Raw genomic sequence first — 21,496 nt, 5'->3', positions numbered from 1 at the left:
ACAAGGGTTATCAGGGAACTTCTGGGAAGTTCTGCAGAGTTCCTAGTTCCTTGTGTTATGACGATAAAACCGAGGCTGAGAGAAGAGAAACAAGCTGCCCAAGGTCTTGTGGAAAAAAGCAGACAAGGAAGAGCTTAAATTGAGGCCTATCCTGAGCCCTGGGGTCTGCTGTCCCAGGCACCAGGAGCGTTGATTTACTGAGAACAAATCCAGGACTCACTTGTATTTGGCATTTGCTCTTCTTGGACAGGAGGAGGCAATGCCGGGCTTTCCTCTGTTCTAGGCTCCCAGGGTTATTTATGGGAGCCCACTTAACCCAAGGTCACCTGCTTAGCTTCCCGGTCCCCTTCAGTGTGCCTTATCTGGCATGTGTGTATTCTGGCATGCCTCTCCACCCTGCCTCACCAGCATCCCTGCAGTCACATCTGCACAGTTCCCACGGGGAGCGTCCCATACCCTCTCCTTCACCAATCCCTATCCTGAGATAGAGCTTCCATGCTGATGGACCCCAGGTTGCCCCTGGCCTTGGCATCTCTCCCAGCCTTCATTTCAACTTGTCAAATCTCTAATCAGAAGCTCTGCCTGAGGCCATGCAAGAGCCTGCCTCCGGTAGTCTCTTCTCCCAACCAAGTTCTCTCTCCATTCATGTCCGCATCACTATTCCTAACATCTTGGCCTACAAAGCCTGAAAGCACAGCAATGGCTTGGCCCTCTGCCTCTCCCAGTCTGACCAGACAGGCAGCAGCCTTTCCTTCCACATGGCCAGAGGCCCAAAGCTCTGAGGAGAAGATGGCTCTGGAGTCAAAACAATGTGGATGTGAGCCTCCGCTTTGCCATTAGCTGACTTTTAAAGAAACCATCTTTATTGAGATGTGATTCCCACTGTACGCATCCACCCACCTAAAGTACAAAACCTGAGCTTTTTATTCAATGTGTGGGGATTGTTTTAGACTATCTTCACACCCTCACAAGAAATCCATGCCCTCTGTTACTTTTCTTTCTTTTAAAAAGACATTTTATTTATGTGTGTTTCTCTGTGTGTGTGCAAGCACGTATGCAGGTGTTCGGGGAGGCAAGGAGGGGCATCAGCTGGCAGCTCGGCCTGATGTGTATGCTGGGGACTGAACTTGTGTCCTCTTCAAGATCAGCAAACGCTGTCCACTGAGCTGTCTCTATGGCTCCTAGCTGTGTGACGATCCTACTCCCTCCTGCGACAGCCTCACCTAACAGCCCCTCTTCTGGATTTCCTTTCTGGACATTGCACAGGAATGGCCTTAGGTGCCGTGTTTTGTGACTGGCTTCTTCAACTGGCAGTGTTTTCAGGCTTCACTGTGTTGCAATGCATCATACGCCATTCCTTTTTATCATTGTATTGTATTCTATTACGTGGATATACCACATACGGTCTATTCTTCAGTAGGCAAGGCATTTGGGCATTTCTACCTTTTGGATAATGCTGCTACAAACATCGCATGCAAGCTTTGTGGAGGCATGGCTTGATTCCTGTTGGGCTGGTAGCACCATGCTGAATTGCTCAGGGAACTGCTAGGTTCTTTCCCCAAAGTGGCTGCACCACCTTACACTCCCGACAGTACTGGATGAGAACAGTGCTTTCCACACATCCGTGTCTGCTTGTGTAACTATCTGACATGGACTTTAGCTGTCTTTCTACAGCAGTATTTCACTTGGGGTCTAAATTCCATTTCTTTGATGACTAAAGACATAGACATCATTTTACATTCCTTTCCTTTTTTAAGTTTTTTTTTTTTTTTTTTTTTTTTGACAAGGTCTCACTTCGAAGTGCAAGATGGCCTTCACCTCCTGATCCTTTCTCAGCCCCTCAGGTGCTGTGGTCACAGGCATGTGCTATCATGCCCAGCAAGGACATGTAGCCTTTTTTGTGCTCACTGGCCATTGGTGCATCTATCAGAGAACCATGTGCTAACGAGAGACTTGACTCTGACTATAGCGATTTGTCTTCCCTTGCACTAGAACACATCCACTGATAGTCACAGTGTAAAGCTGAGTGTGGACCCCTGGGACTGCAGGCATGTGACTGAACCATGAATAGCATAAGCCACTGCACCTAGGCCAGAGAGTCCAGTGTAGGGCCCCTGCATTCCTGTCCCCTTTGTCTTCTCTCTCTGCCTATCAGTTCTGGGGCTGGTTATGAAACTTACAGCAGGTCACAGACTTAGTAGTTTGGTATGAATGTGGATGGTGGCTTCTAGCTTTTAGCCTGAGGCTGATGTCCTGGGCTAAACACTGTCTCTCCTGACACCCTAAAAAGGGAAAAAAAATACTCAAGGCCCCGCTTCCATGATCTGTAGATGTGACCTCAACTGCAAACAGGGTCTTTGCAGATGTGACTGGGAAAGATGGTGCTGGACTTGAGGGGATGCTATTACCATTTGAATGGGAGATGTTTCCACCAGGCTCATGTCCCCCAACTTGCACTGTTTGAGGGGCGGTTACGGTGCCCACTTACCACATTTAGTGACTGAGAACAGCTCTCTGCCCCTGGATGCAAGGTAAGGATCCAGATTGCTGTCTTTATGAGTCAGGATGCATGAATAGCCACCATGGCCTCCATGGGTGACTAGAATAGATGGGGAAGGACTGGGCCAGCAGGAGCTGTAGAACAGGAGCATTTGTCATACGAGGTGACCATCAGCTTTTGACTGTTTTTTCTCAGCTTCTCAAGTCCTCCCCGACTTTTGTGCAGCTGTGGGAGGAAAAACTTCAACTGCCTTGACACTGGGGCTCTCCCCTTAGCAGTTGGGATGACTTTCTTGTCTAGGAAGATCTGAAACAGGTAAATGTCCTACATGTCAAAAGCTGTTCAGCATCACCCCTCTGCTTACCACTAATAATTCTCTTAAGTCTGCCCCTGAAGAACCTACCCAGCACTGGGCCAGCTGTGGGACCCAGGCGGGACACGTCAATCAGGATTTAAGCTTTTCCATCTCCTGACAGTTCCACAGGCAACTATGCTTGGGTTGCCAGGTGTCCAACAGCTCAACTCCGAGTCTGGGAAATCGGTGTTGAGAATGTCCATCTCATGTGTCTGTCCATACTCCCACAGAGAATGTCTATCACATGTGTCTGCCCATACTCCCACTGAGAATGTCTACCACGTGTGTCTGTCCATACTCCCACTGAGAATGTCTATCACGTGTGTGTCTATCACATGTGTCTGCCCATACTCCCACTGAGACTGTCCTGGGAAGCTGGGAAGCGGAATCTCTGAACCGTAAGAGAGACACTGAGGCAGAAATGCAGGAGCTTTATTAGAATCAACATCTTCTCAACGCCAAAGATTCAGAAATTCATTCGGGCAAACCTTTAGTGACCCAGAGTCCACAGACACACACCGGAGCTAGCTCAGAGTACACGGAACACGGGGTAGCCCCTCAGGTGGCTGAACTAAAAGGGATTGCGGATGCAGGCAACACGTGGGAAGGTCTGCACAGGGAACTGGCGTTGCTGTCTCTAAGGTCCCTTCCTAGATTTGGTTCCATATGACTGAGCAAGGCTGTAGGCTGCAGCCAAGTCTGGGTCTCCAAAGCGACCCTGGGTTCCCACCATTTTAGTAATTACAAAGAAGAGACTGACAACACAGTCTTGGGGGCTGTGTTCTGCTCCATGTGAAGGCCACTGTTGGGATACTGGATTGCTCATAAAATCCGAGGAGCCCATCCCTCCTTTAGCGACATGGTACAGGCCATGTAGTAGTCCTGGAAAGGCTGGTGGCGTACATGGTGCTCATAGAGCAACCGTGAACTGAGCTGGAGCCACTGTAGGCCACTGGGACAGCCAGGAGGACCCTCCAAGAGCAGCACTCCAGAAGGCTCTACATCTAGCTCTTTGACTTTTCTGAAAAACAGGGATTTGCAGCCATGGACTGGGGGCAGAAGGGAGCACAGCTGTTCGGACCATACCATAGTGTTTTGTTTTTTCTTCTCCTAACCTTATCAAACCTCTCCAAAGTGGCCTCTTCCTCTTAGGACCACGAGTAAGGACTTTAAACTACTGCTATAGTGCGAAGGACTTCCTTTTACTCAGGACTTGCCATGTTCTGCTAATGGCACTTCTAGGGGTTCAATGACCCTTTACTGACACTCGACTAGGACTCTTAGAAACAAAATTTGGTGTTTGAGCCTCTTCTAGTTTTAAACATGGGGATCTGACACAACCGAGGCCCACTTTGCTTTGTCTTAGATTTCTAAATTTAGTAAACTCTGTAGAAGGTGTTTGAGTTGATTTTGTCGGGGAAGCATCCTGGAGGGGGCACAGGTGCTGCTGCTGCTGCTGCTGCTGAGGTGGCAGGGGTCTGGGCGTTGGTCACTTGCGAGGCTGTTGGATATGCTGCGTTCTTGGAGAAACATGTTTGTCCATGGAGGCATGTGGCTTCTGGTGGGCCACTTGTGCAGCTGCTGGGGGGAAGTCTTTGTCACCCTGGGGGGGAGACAGCAATATACCAGCTGGTTAATAGTAAATGGATGGACTAGAGAGAAAGTCCTTCAAACCCAGGTCCACCCATTTCCTGCAGGAGTCAGGGACGAGTTGGCTTTGGAGCCGTGGACTACTCCTGTGGCTAGCAAGGCCCTGCAGGCCACCAGACCTGGGAGCAGACAGTAGCATGAACCTGTAAGACATGGACATTGATGGTCCTTGTAGGGTTTGCCTTAGAAGACACAGCTGTTACATGGCTTCTCCGCCCCGACCTGGAGTGGACAGGCTTTCCCTGCTAGATCTGTTTTTGCTCCGTCTGACTTGGGAGCCACCCAGAACAAATCTAGAGTCTCAAAGTTGGGTTTGTGAGCAGGCCTGGGTACTCTTGGGGAAGAAAAGCTCAGGGCAGGGTGGGACCAGGAGATTGAGTGAAATGCAACCTGTGGGGGCTTAGAGAAAGAGCTGGGCTATGTTCCAAGGAGGGGTCAGTTGGTTTCTTATGCCCAGCAATGGGTTTGGATCTGGCCAAGGGCAGACAGTACCATGTAACAAAGGAGTGAGAATATTAAATGAAGGTATTTAGTAAGCTTGCCTACAGCAAACCTGCCACGGTCTGGCCCTAGGTCTCAATGGCTGTGACAGTTCTGTTACCCATGCTGTCCCCAATAATGCTGGTTTCCTCAGGCAGTGGAACCTGGACCTTGATAGGAGAGGACTCCTCAAAGGTACATGGTGTGATAGAAAACATGAGCATAGGCCCAGGGCCAGCAAACAAAAGTAGCCAGACAGGACACCGATGCGTATGCCCGGCTGCGTAATACTAAATCTTCACTCACAAACAATCAACTTCTTTTTACTTAGGTCTCTGGTGTCACACCCTGTACTGATGTTGGGAAAACGTTCACAGGCCAGGCCACTTAAGGCCCAGAGCCATAGCCTTTGAGTGATTCTGCAGCATGGAGGCAGGTGCTCTGCTGTGGGGGTCACGAGTTCCTACCCACTGAAGCACACTCCTCGAAGGAATAGGTCACTGAGGGAGGCCACCCACCCCAGACCAGATGGGTGACATTTGTGCTTACCGAAGGCAAAGGCAAGAAGAGATTGCATGGTAGTTCACGTGTCCCCTCTTACGGGAACAAGTCAGGGGCAGGCGTCCCCAACCCCATCCCCTCTGCCCACTGCCCATGCGCAGAGGCCACATACTTACCCGGGCAATAACACCAGAGATGTACACTGTTGGTTTAGGAGGGCTGGAAAACAGGGAGGGGAAACGAGGATTTAATGAACGATTCACACAAGGGGAAAAGGAGCAAAGTGACCACAGAGGAGACCAGAATGAACAGTGGTGTCACAAGGAACTGACCTCATCCCCTCTGTTACTTTGTCAACAACCAGGCTTCGAGGGAAGTGCAGGGCTTGGGGACACTTCTGAGGTTAGTCCAGGAAGAATGAGGGTGGGAATAGACTGCAGCAAACAGCAGCTGGATTACCCAAAACGCTTTGCTGCTGAGAGTGAGATTGTGAGTTTCTGAGACTGGAAACAGGGGCTTCCCTGAAGCAGGGCAGAAGCAGGCTTCTGGAAATTTCTGACTGGAGAGACTCAGATGCAATGCAAACTCCTGGCCCTGCTGTCCCCTGTTCTCCAAGTATCATAAAGGCAAAGTCCTTAAGAAGCCACTGCTACTTAAAACTAAAAAAGAAAAATTATGTGTCTGGGCATGTTCCTATATGATCTGGGTACCCTCAGAGACCAGAACAGGGTGTCAGACCCTGAAACTGGAGGTGCGATGTGAGCCACAACATTGGTGCTGGGCATTGAACCTAAGTCCTCTGGAAAAGAAGCCAGTGTTCTTAACTATTGAGCCAACTCTTCTGCCTCACAACTTTAAAACTAAATGTGTGTGTGTGTGTGTGTGTGTGTGTGTGTGTGTGTGTGTGTGTGTTGTCTCTTTCTCTCTGTGCTTTTGTGTGTGTAGGTCAAAGTCAACCTCAGGAGCAGTGCACTCGTGTTTCTGAGACAGGGCTCTTCTCTGGCCTGGAACCTGGTGATGAGTCTGGTCAAGGTGGCCAGTGAGCCCCAGGGATCCACCTATCCGCAGCGCCCCAGCATTATGTGGTTTTTAAACTTTGTTGTTAGCACATATTAAGTATAGGCTTTCGTTGTGTAATCGTCAGTTCTTAGCATCTTATATATAGCTCCTTGTCAACAGTACCGAGGGAAGAATATAGCATCAAAGTAACACATGCTCACGGAGGGAAGAGACGAGCCCAGACCCGCTCAGCTGCTGTAATCCCATCTCACCACTGCAGTGGATCTCTCTCCCGTCTTCCTATGGGGCTGTTCACACTCTTTTCTTATTAGTTTTTTTCTTACAGAAGTAGTCATACTGTTTTTGAATTTGCTATCTGAGCTGGGAATTTGCTGGGCATATCCATATCTGAGGTCCTGTTATGTGCACGGATTTGTTTTGGAGAGATGCATGGTGTAGTTTAGAAACACCGGGGTGAGTTGGAGGTAGAATTTGAGGAACGGTGAACGAATGTTCCCTGAAAGAGCCACGCCTGTGTTGGAGATTCTGAGTCAAAATGATTTGGGGCTCTCCAGTCATTTTAAAAGCCATTCATTTATCCCCCTGCACCTGTTTTAACATCCTTTTGGCTACTAGATAGAACCTTTTGAACGGGTTAACTAAGCAAGACCATTAACCTCTACCAACTCTGAGGCCAAGAATGTAACAATGTCTGAAACCTACAGCACAGGTGTTTTGCTATGACCCCCTACCTTATATAACTGATAGATCCATTGTCTCAAGTGTGCGCATGGTGTGTGTAGAGGTCAGAGGATAGCCATGGGTGTCACCGCTAAAGCACTGACCACTCTTTGTCTGTCTGTCTGTCTGTCTGTGACAAGGCCTCTTGCTGGCTTAGAATTTGTCAAGCAGGCTCAGCTGGCTGGCCAGCGAGTCCATGGAACCTGCTTGTGTCCCCTCCCCAGCACTGGGATTACAAGCGTACTCTACCACATCTTGCTTCTGCACTGGGTTTTGGAACTCAAACCTTCATGCTTGTAAGGCAAGGGCTTTACAACTGGCCTCTTTCCCCACTGCAGTGCATTGACTTATGCTGCTTCTGTGGTAGAACAATTCACTGGAAGCGGTCTGAACTTGTGCTGCTGGATCTTATTCACTTCTGTTTGTCTGGGGACAAACTATTTCCTATTCCATTTGAAGCAGGAACTGTGATTTGTTCTGATAGCATTCGGGAGACACTCAGAGGCAGACTGGGGACGGGAGGTAAAGACAAGGCTGCAGCCCCAAAAGCCAGGGGCAGAACATGGGGCTGAAGAGGCTCTTAGGATGTGGTCATGCTTAAGGCCAGGTCTGGAGGGCAGAGGTTGAGGAAGTACCCCATGAGCACCCAGCCTGTCTCCTACAGCTCTGCTACTTGTCTGTGTTGAAGGAAGCCACGGTTAGGTTTTGTGTGGGTGCAGGTGAAGGACTCGGTATTTAGAAAGTGTACCGCTGCTACGTCCTGAAGACTTTAGTAAAAAGCACGTGAAATTCCTTAAGTGATTTCTGTCACTCCATGAGCTGAAGAAGCCTCATCTTACCAAGCAACTCAGAAACATCCTCGGATCACTTGGCTTGTGTTTGTGGTGGGGCCAACTGGGTTGGGGTTTCTCTAGTACACATTCATTTAACTACAGAGGAGTCAGTCTGCTGAGTCCAAACCCCCTCGTGTAGTGAAGGGGCTACTGATGTGCTGTCTCAGAACATGCTGGTTACTTCTGGCACGAGCTGCAGGAAGGCACTAAGCCCATCTCTCCTACATGCAGCCAGCACTGAGGAGTCCATAGGGGAGGAGCTGATGTCCTGAAACCAAGGTGTGAAAGAAGTCAGAGAGAGGAAATAGGACTGTCATGAGCCTAAGCCCTTTCTGCATCCCAAACTGTGCCTCTGCCTGTGTGAATCTGGCTCCTTTGTCCAGCCCAAGAGCACACAGGATAAGTGAGGGCAGACAGAGTGGACTGTACTCAGATGCTCTGGGGTTCTCAGGGTCCATCTGCTTCAACTGTTGACCCTGTCAATGGGGGCTGCTGGGTGTGTCTGGGTGATTTGAGGCTAAGAGGTCTGTGGACTATGGACCCAAGAGCCTGAGGGCCATAGACTGGACTCCAACATTTTTCAATCACTTGGAAAAGAATATAAAATGGTCACCATTCTGGATGCCCTTCTAAATCCCCAGGAGCAAGCTGCAGTAGGAGCGGTGTGGTAATTAATTCCACATCATTGTTCCCTAAGGCACGGCTGTGAACTCAAGGGTCCAACTGCGCAATCCTTCTTGCTTTTGATTTACTTTCTAATGTAAGTCAAGGCACCTGAAGGCCAGAGCAGAGCAAACTCCTCAGGAGAACTGCACAAAAAAGTCAGCCTGGTAGGGAGTCAGGAAAGAATTTGAATATGTGGCAGAGGTCATCTCTCCACACCCACTACCAGAGTGCTAGGAGCAGGAAGCCTGAAACTCCCAGCCCATCACACACAGACACACACAGACACACAGACACACAGACACACACAGACACACACACACACACACTACCCAAACACACAGACACACACTACACAAACACACACACAGATACACACAGACACACACAGACACACACAGACACACACACACACACAGACACACACACACACATACTACCCAAACACACAGACACACACTACACAAACACACACACACACAGATACACACAGACACACACAGACACACACATACACATACACACACTACCCAAACACACACAGACACACAAACACACACACTCACACAAACACACACTACACAAACACACACTCACATACATGCAAACATACACACAAACACACAGACACACAAACACTCAAACACACTATACAAACACACACAGACACACACTACACAAACACACACACAAACACTCACATAAACAAACACACACACACACACACAGTTAAAATGGCTTGGAATTCTGAAAGACTATGTGACAGCTACCGCCCAAGTCTCCTGGAGACCAGGTTACCTGGGGCCTCCCATCAGCACCTCTCCTGGGCATCAAGGACAGTTGGTCAAGCCGCAACGATGCCTTGGGTACCTTCATCTACCTGCCTCCACTATGTCCACTGTAGCCATGGCAGTGGGCACTTGCTGAGTCAAGCATGATGGGTAGGCAGGGCTTTGCACTGTGACTGACAGGAGCTGTGAGAATCAGGCTAGGAGGAAACGTGATCTCCCTGACCTTTTCATCACAGGGAGGCTGGGGGAGGGGCACAATGGTCACAGGTTCTGAGGACCCACCGGAGACCCAAGGACAGCATTGTCCTTGATGGCCGAATTCTATAAAAGCATCTGCTACTGGACAAGTCACTGCCTTATCTCAGGATACTCACAGGGACAGTGTCCTGTACAATGCAGCTCCTTAGGTTGGGGGGAGCGCGTTTCTGGAACACTGCATGTGAAACTGAGTAGAGGCGGGAAGAGGGAACGGAGGACAGCTTTCTCAACACTATTGGCCTCAGTGGGGTACAGATAGCCCGAGACCCCATGGGAAGGAGTTTGAGAGGGAGTAAACATTGCAAACTGGAGAGGGAAATATTAGATTTTTATATTGGACTAACATTAAATATTAAAAATTAGTAAACACTAGAAACATAAAGTAAAAAGTTCAAAGATTAGGTTTTCAGATACATTTTGACCATATGTCTTTTTTCTTTAAAGATGTATTTATTTTATATGTGAGTACACTGTCACTCTCCTCAGACACACCAGAAGAGGGCATTGGATCCCATTACAGATGGTTGCGAGCCGCCATGTGGTTGCTGGGAACTGAACTCAGGACCTCTGGAAGAGCAGTCAGTGCTCTTGACCACTGAGCCATCTCTCCGGCCTGACCGTGTGTCCTCAATTGTGCTCTGAGCAGAGACTGTGGCACTCTGCAGCCTTAGCACTGTGGAGGCTGAAGCAGAAGTGCTGGAAGCTGGAGTTGGGAGGCCGTCTGGGTCACACGGTACACCCCAGGCCGACCCGGTCCCAAAACCAAACACAACGCACTCTTGCACTGTACGTCCACGGCACAGGCCTCGAGATGAGCTCACATCAAGACACTTGTACGTCCCAGTGCCACCATGGTCTCTAGGGGCCACCGGGCTTTGCATGCACAGTAATCCTGCCACAATGATCGGGGAGACATCTGTGGCCACGCAGCCACAGCAGGACTCATCTGTTCTGGTGGGGATGGTATTTGTGACTCGGCCAAGAAGTTGGTGTGACCTAAGGTCTGTAGTCCCGGTCGAAGGAATTCAGAACGGGAAGTGTGGAACTTTCATTGTGAGCAAGAAGGTCAGCTGGTTCTGACCAGGCAGCAGGGACAGTACCCAGCTACAATCTAAAAAGCAAGCATCCTGATTACTCTGGGGACAACGGATGGCCACGCCTAAAACCTCAGACGCATCTGATGCTAATATAAAAGAAATTACCAAGCCGAGCGTTGCGACACACAACCTGAATCCCAGCATTTGGGAGGTGGAGGAAAGAGTTCAAGGCCAGTCTGGAAACAGGAAAGTGCCCTAAAAACAACAACAACAACAACAACAACAACAACAACAACAACAACAATAACACCCTAAACCTAAAACAAAACCAAACGAAAAATAAATAAGTAAATAAATAAATAATTTTTAAAAAAGGTACCAAAATAAGTAGGGGAATCCTCCACGCCCAGCGTGTTTGCAGTAGATTCCTGCTTTAAGATGCAGGAAGTGTTCAGAGTTCTGCTGTCTGTGCAGGTCTTCCGGGAGGGATGGGAGAGGCTTGCTCTTCAGCCAAGTCCTTCTAAAAGCAGAGCTCTAGACCTTCTAAGGTGGCTTTGAAACTCTAACTAGTTTGGCAGTTTTGTCCATTTTGAAGCACCCAGTTCAGTGAGGTACAGAGCGCGCACCATGTCCTGCTAGCGTGCTCATCTCCCCAGAGGCCCTGTCTCCTTCAGAGAGTCAGCTGCCCCCTCCACACTGCCTGGTGGTGCCACCTAAGGCATGGGGCTCTTGCTAGGCAGGGTCTGTTGCTGAGCGATTGTCTCTTACATTTGTAAAGTAATTCTGAACACTTGCAGGCAGGGTAGCTTAAAAGCTCATGACTGAGGGACCCTGCAGCACGGTACAGAGCTCGAGTTGAGAACTCCTTGGCTCCATGATTGATAACCATAGTCTTCTACATACATAGGTTCTACAGTCACAGAAACCACTTTGGGGCTTCCTTTCCTTTGACAGCAGTCCTTCTGACAGAAACTGTTTGGAAGGCTCGCCCTTATTTTCTGTCAGGAAACAACTGTCGCTCCTGCCCTTCCTTGGCCTCAAGCTCTCCAATCTTTAAAATCACTTATTGAAGATTTTTGAGGAACTGTGGGCCAGAAGGAAGTAGTTCCCATTAGAGCTGGGAGTGCTTCCTGGCCATTGCTGGCCGCTGCTTTGTCCTTCTGGGTCTGGAGCAGCTGCTCAGTGTCCTGCACTCAGATCACCGGTTTCCCAGTCTAGGACCACGTCGAACTCTCGACAGGGTCAACTGAGCCACACGTCCGTCCTCCGTCACTCACTACACTTTTCTGTTGAACACTTACACATTCTGCCATTTCTCCGTATCTGCAGAAGGCAGGATAAAACACCCACAACGCCCAGGGGCACAGTGACCTTATGGCATGCAGACATAAGGAAGGCTTACATCACATCCTCCTAATTGCCCTGAATCCTAGCATAGCAATTTGTGAAATCAGTTTCAATATTTTACTTAATTATATACAAAATGCTACCATCCCAACGTGTCATGAACATTAAAATTTACTGTTGACTTGATGTGATTTTTTCATGTTCATAAGCTCCCTTGTCAGTAATAATCTCTCTGAGAAGCTAAAGTGACAAGCTGTCTCCACAGAGAGGGCCAGACAGGATTCTGATGATGACTGTCCTAACTTCCTGCCCTATGGAGTAAGGTACACGGTGCCCAGTAGAGATTTCTCCCAGGTCCCACCGGTACAGGACATCGGTTTTAGGCTGCTCACCCATGGGCACTGTGGCCATTTTATCTTGCCTAACGAATTCTTTTATTTTATTATGCTCTCTCCCTCATCTGCATTTCACTGTGGTGTGAAGTTCCCCCCAGAGCCTCACCAGGTGCCTTTAATACCCACTGGGCGGAGCCAGGCACCTGTGTTTCCATACTCGGTTCCCCTAAGCTGTAGAGGGCAGGTAAGCCTGGGCAGCCAGCCATGGCAGTAGCAACAACTAAGCGCCTTCCTTCATACAGGCTCTGTTGAGAGCTTGTGCGCCTGGAGCTCTGTGTTCAATGCCCTGCCCAGCCTGGGTTTCTAGCTAATAATGTGAGGTCCTTTAACTCTGGGGGCACTTCTACTTTTAAAGCTGCCGAGTCCTTGTCATCCAAAATAGAATTCTGTGTGGTCCTGGACACTCAGGTTGTCCTTCCCAAGCATCCTTGGGTAGGAGAGTCACCATGTCAAAGCATCTGTACACATGTGTGTCTGCACACATACATACACACACGTCAGAGAGAGTGAGAAGCCAGGAAAGCTGACCTGCCAAAAGTCAAAAATGGTAACCCAGGCGTTCTGGACTTTCATTAATAGAACCATTCCCATGTTGGTGGTTTTCTGCAAAAGCTTTCTCTCCTCCATTCACCTAAGCCCAAGCAGCAGGATCCACACTGCCTGAAGGCTGCACAGCAGGTAAGTGCTGGGAGCCAGACTCAGACCCACCCTTGTGCAGGGCCCATGACCAACCTTATAAGCCCCGCATGCTGAGTTTGGCAAGCCTCACACTTTGGAGTATCATCTTCTGTATATGACATAAAGATGCAGCTGTTTTAGGTTAGTAATTTAAATGTAATCCATGAGTCCCCTATTTGACAGAATTTATTCAAATCTATTTAGACATTTGCTTTCTGACTTTGCAATTTTTTTTCTTTATGTCATAAGTGGCCATTTAACCAACATCCAAAGAACTCATGAATAGGTTACTAAGTCATCCGACCCTCCCCAGCAAGTGTTATTTCAGTCTGATGGAGGAAGTGCCAGGCCTGAGAGGCTGCAGGCTTATTCTGAATCCTGGTGCTGAGCTTTTAGGGGCTCTTGGGCCATGCTCTGGCCACACTAATCTTCCCCTGTGTCACAAGCAGCTCAATTCATGAGCTTCAGGGGAGTGAAAGCTCCAAACTATGCACCAAATCAAAGGACAGGAGAGTAAGGACAGGATGAAAGGTGGCTTCTGGTTACCAGAAGGTGGGGTTATGTTCTCAGATCGATCAATTGGTAGGGTGTGACTTAACCTTTCTGTGGCTTAGTTTCTCATTCTGTAACAAGGATGAGCAACACACCCTACCTCCTCAATTGCTTGTATGGAAGTGCAGCACACTCACAGCTTAGCATATAGGATGCATACCATAAGTCAGCTGCTACGATGACAAGATGGGGGTAAATGAAGAGAAGACAGCACAGTCAGTCCCACTAGTGAACACTGCTAGTGCATGTCTTATGGCTACTGGACGGGTGGGGATCATATGGACTGGGGAGGACATCATGGTCCTTCAGAGGGGCTGCAAAATCATGTCCATATCTCAGCTGAATGCACCTTCCCACATGTCAGGCAAAGCAGATGTGAAAGCTATTACCTGTGTGGGGCTCAAGTGCAGGGAGGGCTCAGGGGTCCCAGGCAGGGATTAGGGTGGTGCTAAGTGCCTGGGGTGGACACAGTTGTACTGCTCAGGTCTCTGGGGACTGTGTGCCCATGTGCGTGCGTGCGTGCGTGCGTGCCTGTGTGTTGGGGTGGGACAGCTCTGATTCAGGATGTCACAGTTGAGCTCTGTAAGTATGGACATCTGTGACTGATCTGAGGACTCCATACTGAGGTCAGGGCTCAGTGGTGGGAAGAAACAGCTTTTGTCAGGACAAACGGAAAGAGACCAGGCGGCTGCGGGGCTCACGGAATACGCTCTTCTTAGATACCTTCTGCATGGAAACAGTTAGGACGACTTGGAAGCAAATCCTGGAGCTTTATTTCAGCTTTGTTTAGAACCTGTGGCCTCGTGTGCTCCCAGAAGTCCCACCTGGGGTGTTTCCTGAAGCATCTCGCAGCAAACAGATGGAAGGCGAGTCCTTTCCTGCCTCTCCCCGTCCCTCTCATAGCTTCCTGGCCTGGTCGTCTATTATTGAGGTTATTAATTTCACAGACGCCTGAACAGTCATTAGCATGGCTGGGGAGCCGCGGCTACTGTCTCACTCCACTGCACCCAGACAGGGCTCTGTAAAGGCATTCTTCAAATCTGCCGGCTACGGCCGCTTCCCTGCCTCAGCCTGATGTCCCCACCAGATGGTGCTGCTGGTCCTTTCAGAACTGGTGAAGGCTGTGGTCAGACATAGCTTCTGGAAACCCAGTGTCCCCTGTGGCCAGCGGGTAGCTACTAAGGAGGCACTGCCTGTCTGGTGAGAACTCCACCCGGGTACTTCCAGTGTGACGAACCTGATAGAAGGACCCGCACCTGCCTTAGGTACATGGAATTGTTGTGTTTTTCAAGAGGACATGAGCAGGTGCTAGGCTAGCATATACATGTAACTCATGTTCAGTCTGGTTACAGTGAGGAGTTTTGTCACTGGAATTAGTCCTAAGTGTCCGTTCCTTCCTGTAGACATCCCAAATTCAGGGCCAGCCTGTTTTTCCAAGGGTTCAGAGGTGGCCAGGACAAGGGTTGCACATGATACAGCAGCTCCTGCTTGAGGCTATAACGTGCTCACTGGATCTTGAGGGTCCAGCCTAATCTACTTGTTCTACACAAGGGAAGCTAAACCTTCCAGGGCTGAATATGAGACTACCCTGGCTTCTAGTTAATGCCTCTCTACACTCAGGACAGTGTGAGAGCTACCAGCTGCTTCAGGAGGGGGTGTGGTCCTCACCTTACCTGTGGACAGTTCCAGAAAGTTGCTCTTGGGCTAGGCTCTTTACAGTCAGAAACTCACATCCCTACTGTTCCTCCTGTTTTTACATCCTTCCCTTCATTCCTTTCACAGAGGACAGACATCAGTGCTACTCCATGACTAATATTTCCTCTTTGTAGTGGTTTGTATATGCTCGGCCCAGGGAGTGGCAGTATTAGAAGATGTGGCCTTGCTGGGGTAGGTGTGGCCTTGCTGGGGTAAATGTGGCCTTGCTGGGGTAGGTGTGGCCTTGCTGGGGTAAGTGTGGCCTTGTTGGGGTAGGTGTGGCCTTGTTGGAGTAAGTGTGTCACTGTGGTATGGGCTTTAAGTCCTCTTCCTAGCTGCCTGGAAACCAGTATTCTGCTAGCAGCCTTCAGGCGAAGATGTAGAACTCAGCTCCCCCTGCACCCTGCCTGCCTGGAGGCTGCCATGTTCCCACCTTGATGATAATGGACTGAACCTCTGAACCTGTAAGCCAGCCCCAATTAAATGTTGTCTTTAGTTGCCTTAGCCATGGTGTCTGTTCACAGCAGTGAAACCCTAACAAGACACTCACAGACTCCATATGCAGGAATGATCTTGGTGGTCAAGAGTCACTACATTCATCCCACCACAGAGGAGAGACCCCTGGGCACGCAAGCCCAGCACTGCTTTCCCACAGTTTTTAACTACTCAGAAGCACAGAGCGCAGTGTGTGAATGGGCACTGGAGGGCACAGGTTATGGAGACAGAGGTTCTGGGTTCAGATGGGGAGCCTCTTGGCCTCATTATCTATCTGTAGAATAGGAATGAGATCCACCTCATGCAATAGCTAGAAGTTTAAATGAGTAGCCCACATCTGTCCACAAGCTCACGCTTTGTGGCAACAATGGAGTTAATTTTGTTTTCTGGACTGGGACATAAGAATTTCTCCTGGGGCCTGGAAGGATGGCTCAATGGCAAAGAGGACCCATGTTTGGTTCTCAGTACCCACCCTGGGCAGCTCACAACCACCTGTAATCCCAGTCAGAGGATTCAATGCCTCTGGTCTGAGGGGCAACTGCATTCATGTGCACACACATATAAGAAAAGTAAATCTTTAAACAGGAATTTTCCTTCATTCCTTCCTTTTCTGTCCTCCTCCCTCATTTTTTCTTGACTAGAGCATTTTAGGGCTTCCCAGCACTCATCTGAGGAGTGTCAGGATACCCACTGGGTCCTCCCTCTTCACCCTAAGCATCACTGGTACCCGAGGACTGGCAGGAATTAGGAGAAAGGCGCCTCCAGCTCTCTGAATGTGAAGCCCCGTCTGCCCTACTCCCAGCACATTCTGTACTCCCAATAGGACAAGCTGCCTTCCTTTGTCAGTGTTCCAGGGAAGACAGTTTTTAGGAAGAATGTGGACCATCACCAAAGGTAGAAATGCACTTAAAAACAAGCCAGGTTGGAATGTGCCCTATCACACGACAGCGTGGGAGCAAGAAGCTGAAGGGCAGAGTCCCTGCTAGTTAGCTCCAGGGCCCTGGGGTGAAGGCTTTTGGTTGGTGGAAGGCAGTCCCTGTACATGCTGAGTCAGGAGCTGGACCTGTCTGTAGTAGTGAAGTCTGGAGAGACTCCTAGAATTGGGTAGGAACTGCATACGTGATGTTACCCCGAGCAGCCTGAGAATAATCCATGTGATCATCAGCCTGTGTGTAAAACTGTACGTGCATTAAAAGCTTTACAAGCTACTTGTAAATTTCAGTAAGTAACACACTTGAAGCTATCCCGTCTTTGATTCTGAAAGCAGGGATGTTTTTAGGTGCATTCTTTTGAATTTCAATTACGAGGAAGGACCAGGGAACAGTCAATGCTGATTAGGCAGGTGCTGGGGACTCGAGTATTAATCATTCCATCTGGAAATAAAATTCAGGCTCAAGGGTCACGCTTTATGGTGGGTGATTCCTGGAGGTGGGGGTGTCCAGTTCAAAGGACAAAGTGTGTAGCTTTGGACTGAACTGAACGGTGGCTCTTAAAAGGAGAGGAAACTGACAGGTCCTGATAAGACTGCCCACCAGAAAGGATGAGATGGTCAAACCCAGACAACCTTCCACATCTGCACCCGCTCACATTTCTAGAGCAACAGTCTTCAGGAATCACAGCCCAGCAATGAGGGAAAAATGATGTTTTCTCCTCCTCGGGGCCCCTTCTGCCAAGCACTAGGCTAGGAAGCTATGCATCTAGCAAGAACCAAAGCATGGCCAAGAGGATATCACAGCTGGGTCAAAGTCTGGCACACAGAGTATACACCCAGTACGAGGGCTCTCTGACTTCTTTATTGCTGGTTCCTCAGAACCAGGTATCTGTAACCCTGTCCATCACATGTAGCGGAGAGGGATTTGGTGAGTGGAGAACATCAGTCACCTCCAGCTTCTAAGACGGCCGATCAGATGCTGTTCTGGTCCGGAGATATGCAAACTCGATGGCTGCCTGTGTGGAGATGCAACTTAGGAACCTCCTTAGATCACAGCACGCACTTGGGCCTTTCCCAGAATTAGCAGAAAAGAACAAAGTAGTTAAAAAAAAAAACCAAAAAAACAAAAACAAAAAACAAAACAAAACAAAAAAACAACGCATCACTAATTTTGCTCCCCCTTTTAAAAAGCTGCTAGTGAAGAGGACGACTTCCCTATCACAAGCTGCCCTGCTACTCTCACGTCTACAGCAGGCTGGGTGGTGGCCAGGAGTAAAGCACGCAAGGCTGGGCTGGTACAGACTGGAATCAAAGCCCCTCAGTCTGGCTCTGTGTACACTTGGAGCCTCAGGCGGAGCTGCCCCTCTCTACCCTGATATGGACCAGACTCGATGCTCCTTGATCTTTTTGCGCTAATCAATATTTAGGGCCCTAAGGCTGTCTTCCTGTGCTCATAATCCAGGAAGTGTTTGTGCTACCTCTGGAGTGCTTGCTCCCTGTCCAGTAGCTGGAGGGACAATGGATGTCATCTCCCCCCTTATCCTAGCAAGAAGACAGTCACCTCCACCAGGGACCCTGTTCACAGGTGGGGAAAAAAGACTGTTCCCGAAGGGCTCCTTTAAGATCAAGAGGCCACGGAAGCAAACTGTGAGGTCTGCCAGAAGCTGAGTCGGAAGGACATTCTAATTTCCCAGAAACAACATTGTTCAGTTTCAATGTGGCTGGTCTCTGTGGCAACCATGAAAAAGCTGAGTATGTCCTTGAGAATAGACAAAATGTCCATGAGGCAGAGCCTGATGTGAGATCACCTGTCCCATGAGAAGCACCGGGAAGGAGACACCCCAACTGTCCTATGGGTGAGGTGTCCATTCCCTTACTCCAACCCCAGCAAGCTATTTTTGGGCTACAGGAGAACCATAGTATCTCTGTGAGTTTGGCAAATATAGGTGTCTGGTGTTGAAAGAAGGAGGAAGGGCAGTACTCATACTCTGAGTCATCCAGAGCCCTCCTCGCCCTCCCTGTCAGTCGCTCTGCTCCTTGGGATGTCTCCTTCCCCGTGCTTTCCCTGGGACAGTTCACCTCACCAATTATGTAGTCCAGCTTTATTGTTGTAAAGTGAGAAGGCAGAAGATGGACCGAGAAGCACTCTCAAAGGCTGAAAGAGACCAAGGCCAGCAGGCAAGGCACAACGGCACTAGTATTTGGGCTCCAGTTTCCCTTATAAAAGAAGGAGCCAAGCATCCTCTCTGGAGCTCAGAGTGACCTGGGAAATATCAAGTCATCTCCACGTGTGAGGTGTGACTCAGGGAGACACCTACTAGTAAGGGATACGAAGGTGGCAGATTCCAGATGACAGGAGCGGTAGAGGAAGCAGAGAGCCTTGGCCCTTGGAGGCAACAGGGCTGCAGGAGCAGCGTGGCCCTTCTGGTGCTTTACAGAAAGGACTGAGCCCACAGCGGCCCGGCAGTTCCTCTGCAGAGCTGAGACATAATCAGGGAGATGGCCACAGCATAAACAGGACAGGGAGGAGAAGCCCTGGGCTGATCCCTCAGCTGGATAGAACACGCATACAGGAGACATTCAGGTTAAATAGAAACTTATTCTTAAAGCAGCTAGAGGAGAATTCATATTTATAATCCTTTTCTTGAGATGGTGTTTATGAATGGGTCACACTAGAATGTTCCCTCCTCCACTACGGCTGGGAAAATATCCATTCATATTCCCATTCATTCTCTCTCTCTCTCTCTCTCTCTCTCTCTCTCTCTCTCTCTCTCTCCTCCTTCCCCTCCCCCTTCGCCCTATCCATTCATCCATTCTGAGTGAAGAAAGTATAAGATGGGCCAGGCTGCATTACAGGAGTTTCTGAATTGTCACCGCTGTCACCAATGCGCTGATGACATTTGCCAACAAGCACAGCAAGACTGAATGATGAAGAACGCAAACTAGGTCGGGGCTAAATGTGAGCAAGGGGCAGGGAATTGCCAGGGATGGGGAGAAGGCAGGGTCAGTGATAGCAGCTCCTGGCTGGGAGCTGTACCTTGCCTGTGGAGCTCCAGAGTGGTCCTGGTGTATAGAGCACAGCAGTCAGTCTGCAGGGACTGTGCTCCCCTCAAGGCATCCATAGTCACTGAGCTAACTCTAGTATACACTACGGTCTTGGGTGCTGTGGACTCAGGGACAAAAATACAGTGTTGACCTAATGAAGTACAAATCAGGAAGGTGCTGGGATCTAAGGGAGAGGTAGACTCAGGGCAGACTCATCCACTTTATGAAAGCACTCCCAAACCCTGCTGTCTCTCTGCTGACCAGCAGAGGGAGAAGACACTATTCGAGGGGGCCTTGAGTCTTCTGCAGGGTGGCCATGCCTCCACACGACAGTCTGGGGTCCTGGGTCTGTCCATGTGTAAAGATCAAGTGTCCTCTGTCATCCTCAAAGGCACATCACACTGAACACACTTGTAGGCCATTCTAAGTTGAAACACAAGTCTAGAATGCTCCTCACCTTTACTCCGGCTGGTAAGACTTCCATTTTTCTGTGGAGCCAATGCTCACACTCCCTCTCCCTATTCTGACCTTGATATTAGAGCCAGCTGGAAAATACCAACGTCAAAGGCGACCACACATGCTACCCTTCTGGTACTTTCCCTGACTCTCCAAGGGCAGGACTGATGCACTTCCAGCTGTGTTTCCCTAAGAAGCTCCCACTTAACCACAACACGATGAAGGCCTCTAGACCCTGGCTCCTTCTGAAGGTCAAGGACTATGGGGAGTTTGTGAACCCAGTGCCCAGGACACTGCTCGGTGCACACATATGTTCCTCAGATGCTAGGACCATCCTCGGAGAGTGACATTAAACTTAAAAGGTTTTTCGTGGCACAGAGTTAGTTAAGGAACCAGAGGTGGCTGACCCCTGCTCACTTCTGAGAATGGTATGTAGATAGTTGTGTGCTGTTAGCCTCAAAGGCCTGCCCTGAGCAATGGGCTGCTACTCTAGAGCCCGAGAGAACGGGTTCTCACTTCTGCTCAGTCTGGTGACTTTCACAGTGAGCTTGGGCTAAGGAGAATCTCTTCCCAGAACTGGGGAAGACGGGCGGGGCCGGGAGTTGAATCCATGATAGATAGGGACATTAGGTGGGGGCAGAAAGGAAGAGAAGGACACATTGTGTATCTACTCAAGAGACTGAGTTAAATATACTAGGAAGTAACCTCCTCTCCCTGTCGTATGCTGACTCATGGCACTGGCCAGCAGTGGCTCGGTTTCTTCATAGGATTCTTGCTGTATGTTCCTAAAAGTCTGGATTAGTTCTGAAAGTCCAGATGACCAGCATCAGACTCTGGCAGAGACGTTTATCATGTAAAGAAATTGATGTCATTCATGACTAGGAACCCAACTTAAAGCGAAGAACAGTGCATCCAAGGCCTGCTCCCAAGACAGAGATGTACGGCTAGCCTTGTCTTCAACTGGAAATCTGGGGTACCCTGTCTCCACAGCCAGCGTCTCTAACAACAAAGACTCCTTTCTTACCTGGGACACCTTCCAACTACTGGGCCTAGTTAGCTGTGTAGAGACAGGAGACAGCTGCTTCCACAGGTCA

The 21,496-nt window shown here is 49.3% G+C and overlaps 1 protein-coding gene and 1 long non-coding RNA gene across 2 annotated transcripts in view; one reads left to right on the top strand and one right to left on the bottom strand.

Annotated features, from left to right (window-relative positions):
• Positions 1–3,254: 3,254 nt before the first annotated feature.
• The window catches only part of Dap (death-associated protein), a 52,561-nt gene continuing 34,319 nt past the window's right edge, over positions 3,255–21,496 (bottom strand). Inside the window, exons 3-4 of the mRNA NM_022526.2 lie at positions 5,663–5,705; positions 3,255–4,458 (exon numbers count right to left, since the gene is read on the bottom strand). Coding sequence (NP_071971.1) covers positions 4,345–4,458; positions 5,663–5,705 — 157 coding nt within the window. The 3' untranslated portion in view covers positions 3,255–4,344. The remainder of the gene's footprint in view (positions 4,459–5,662; positions 5,706–21,496) is intronic.
• Positions 4,458–21,496, top strand: part of LOC120100757 (uncharacterized) — a 37,028-nt gene continuing 19,989 nt past the window's right edge. Inside the window, exon 1 of the long non-coding RNA XR_005500770.2 lies at positions 4,458–21,492. This is a non-coding gene — a long non-coding RNA (uncharacterized LOC120100757). The remainder of the gene's footprint in view (positions 21,493–21,496) is intronic.

The sequence above is a fragment of the Rattus norvegicus genome, chromosome 2 (genome assembly GCF_036323735.1).
Source record: "Rattus norvegicus strain BN/NHsdMcwi chromosome 2, GRCr8, whole genome shotgun sequence".
Classification (NCBI taxonomy): Eukaryota; Metazoa; Chordata; class Mammalia; order Rodentia; family Muridae; genus Rattus; species Rattus norvegicus.
The sequence above is the reverse complement of the archived record's forward strand: the minus strand, read 5'-3'. Positions and strand labels throughout refer to the sequence as shown.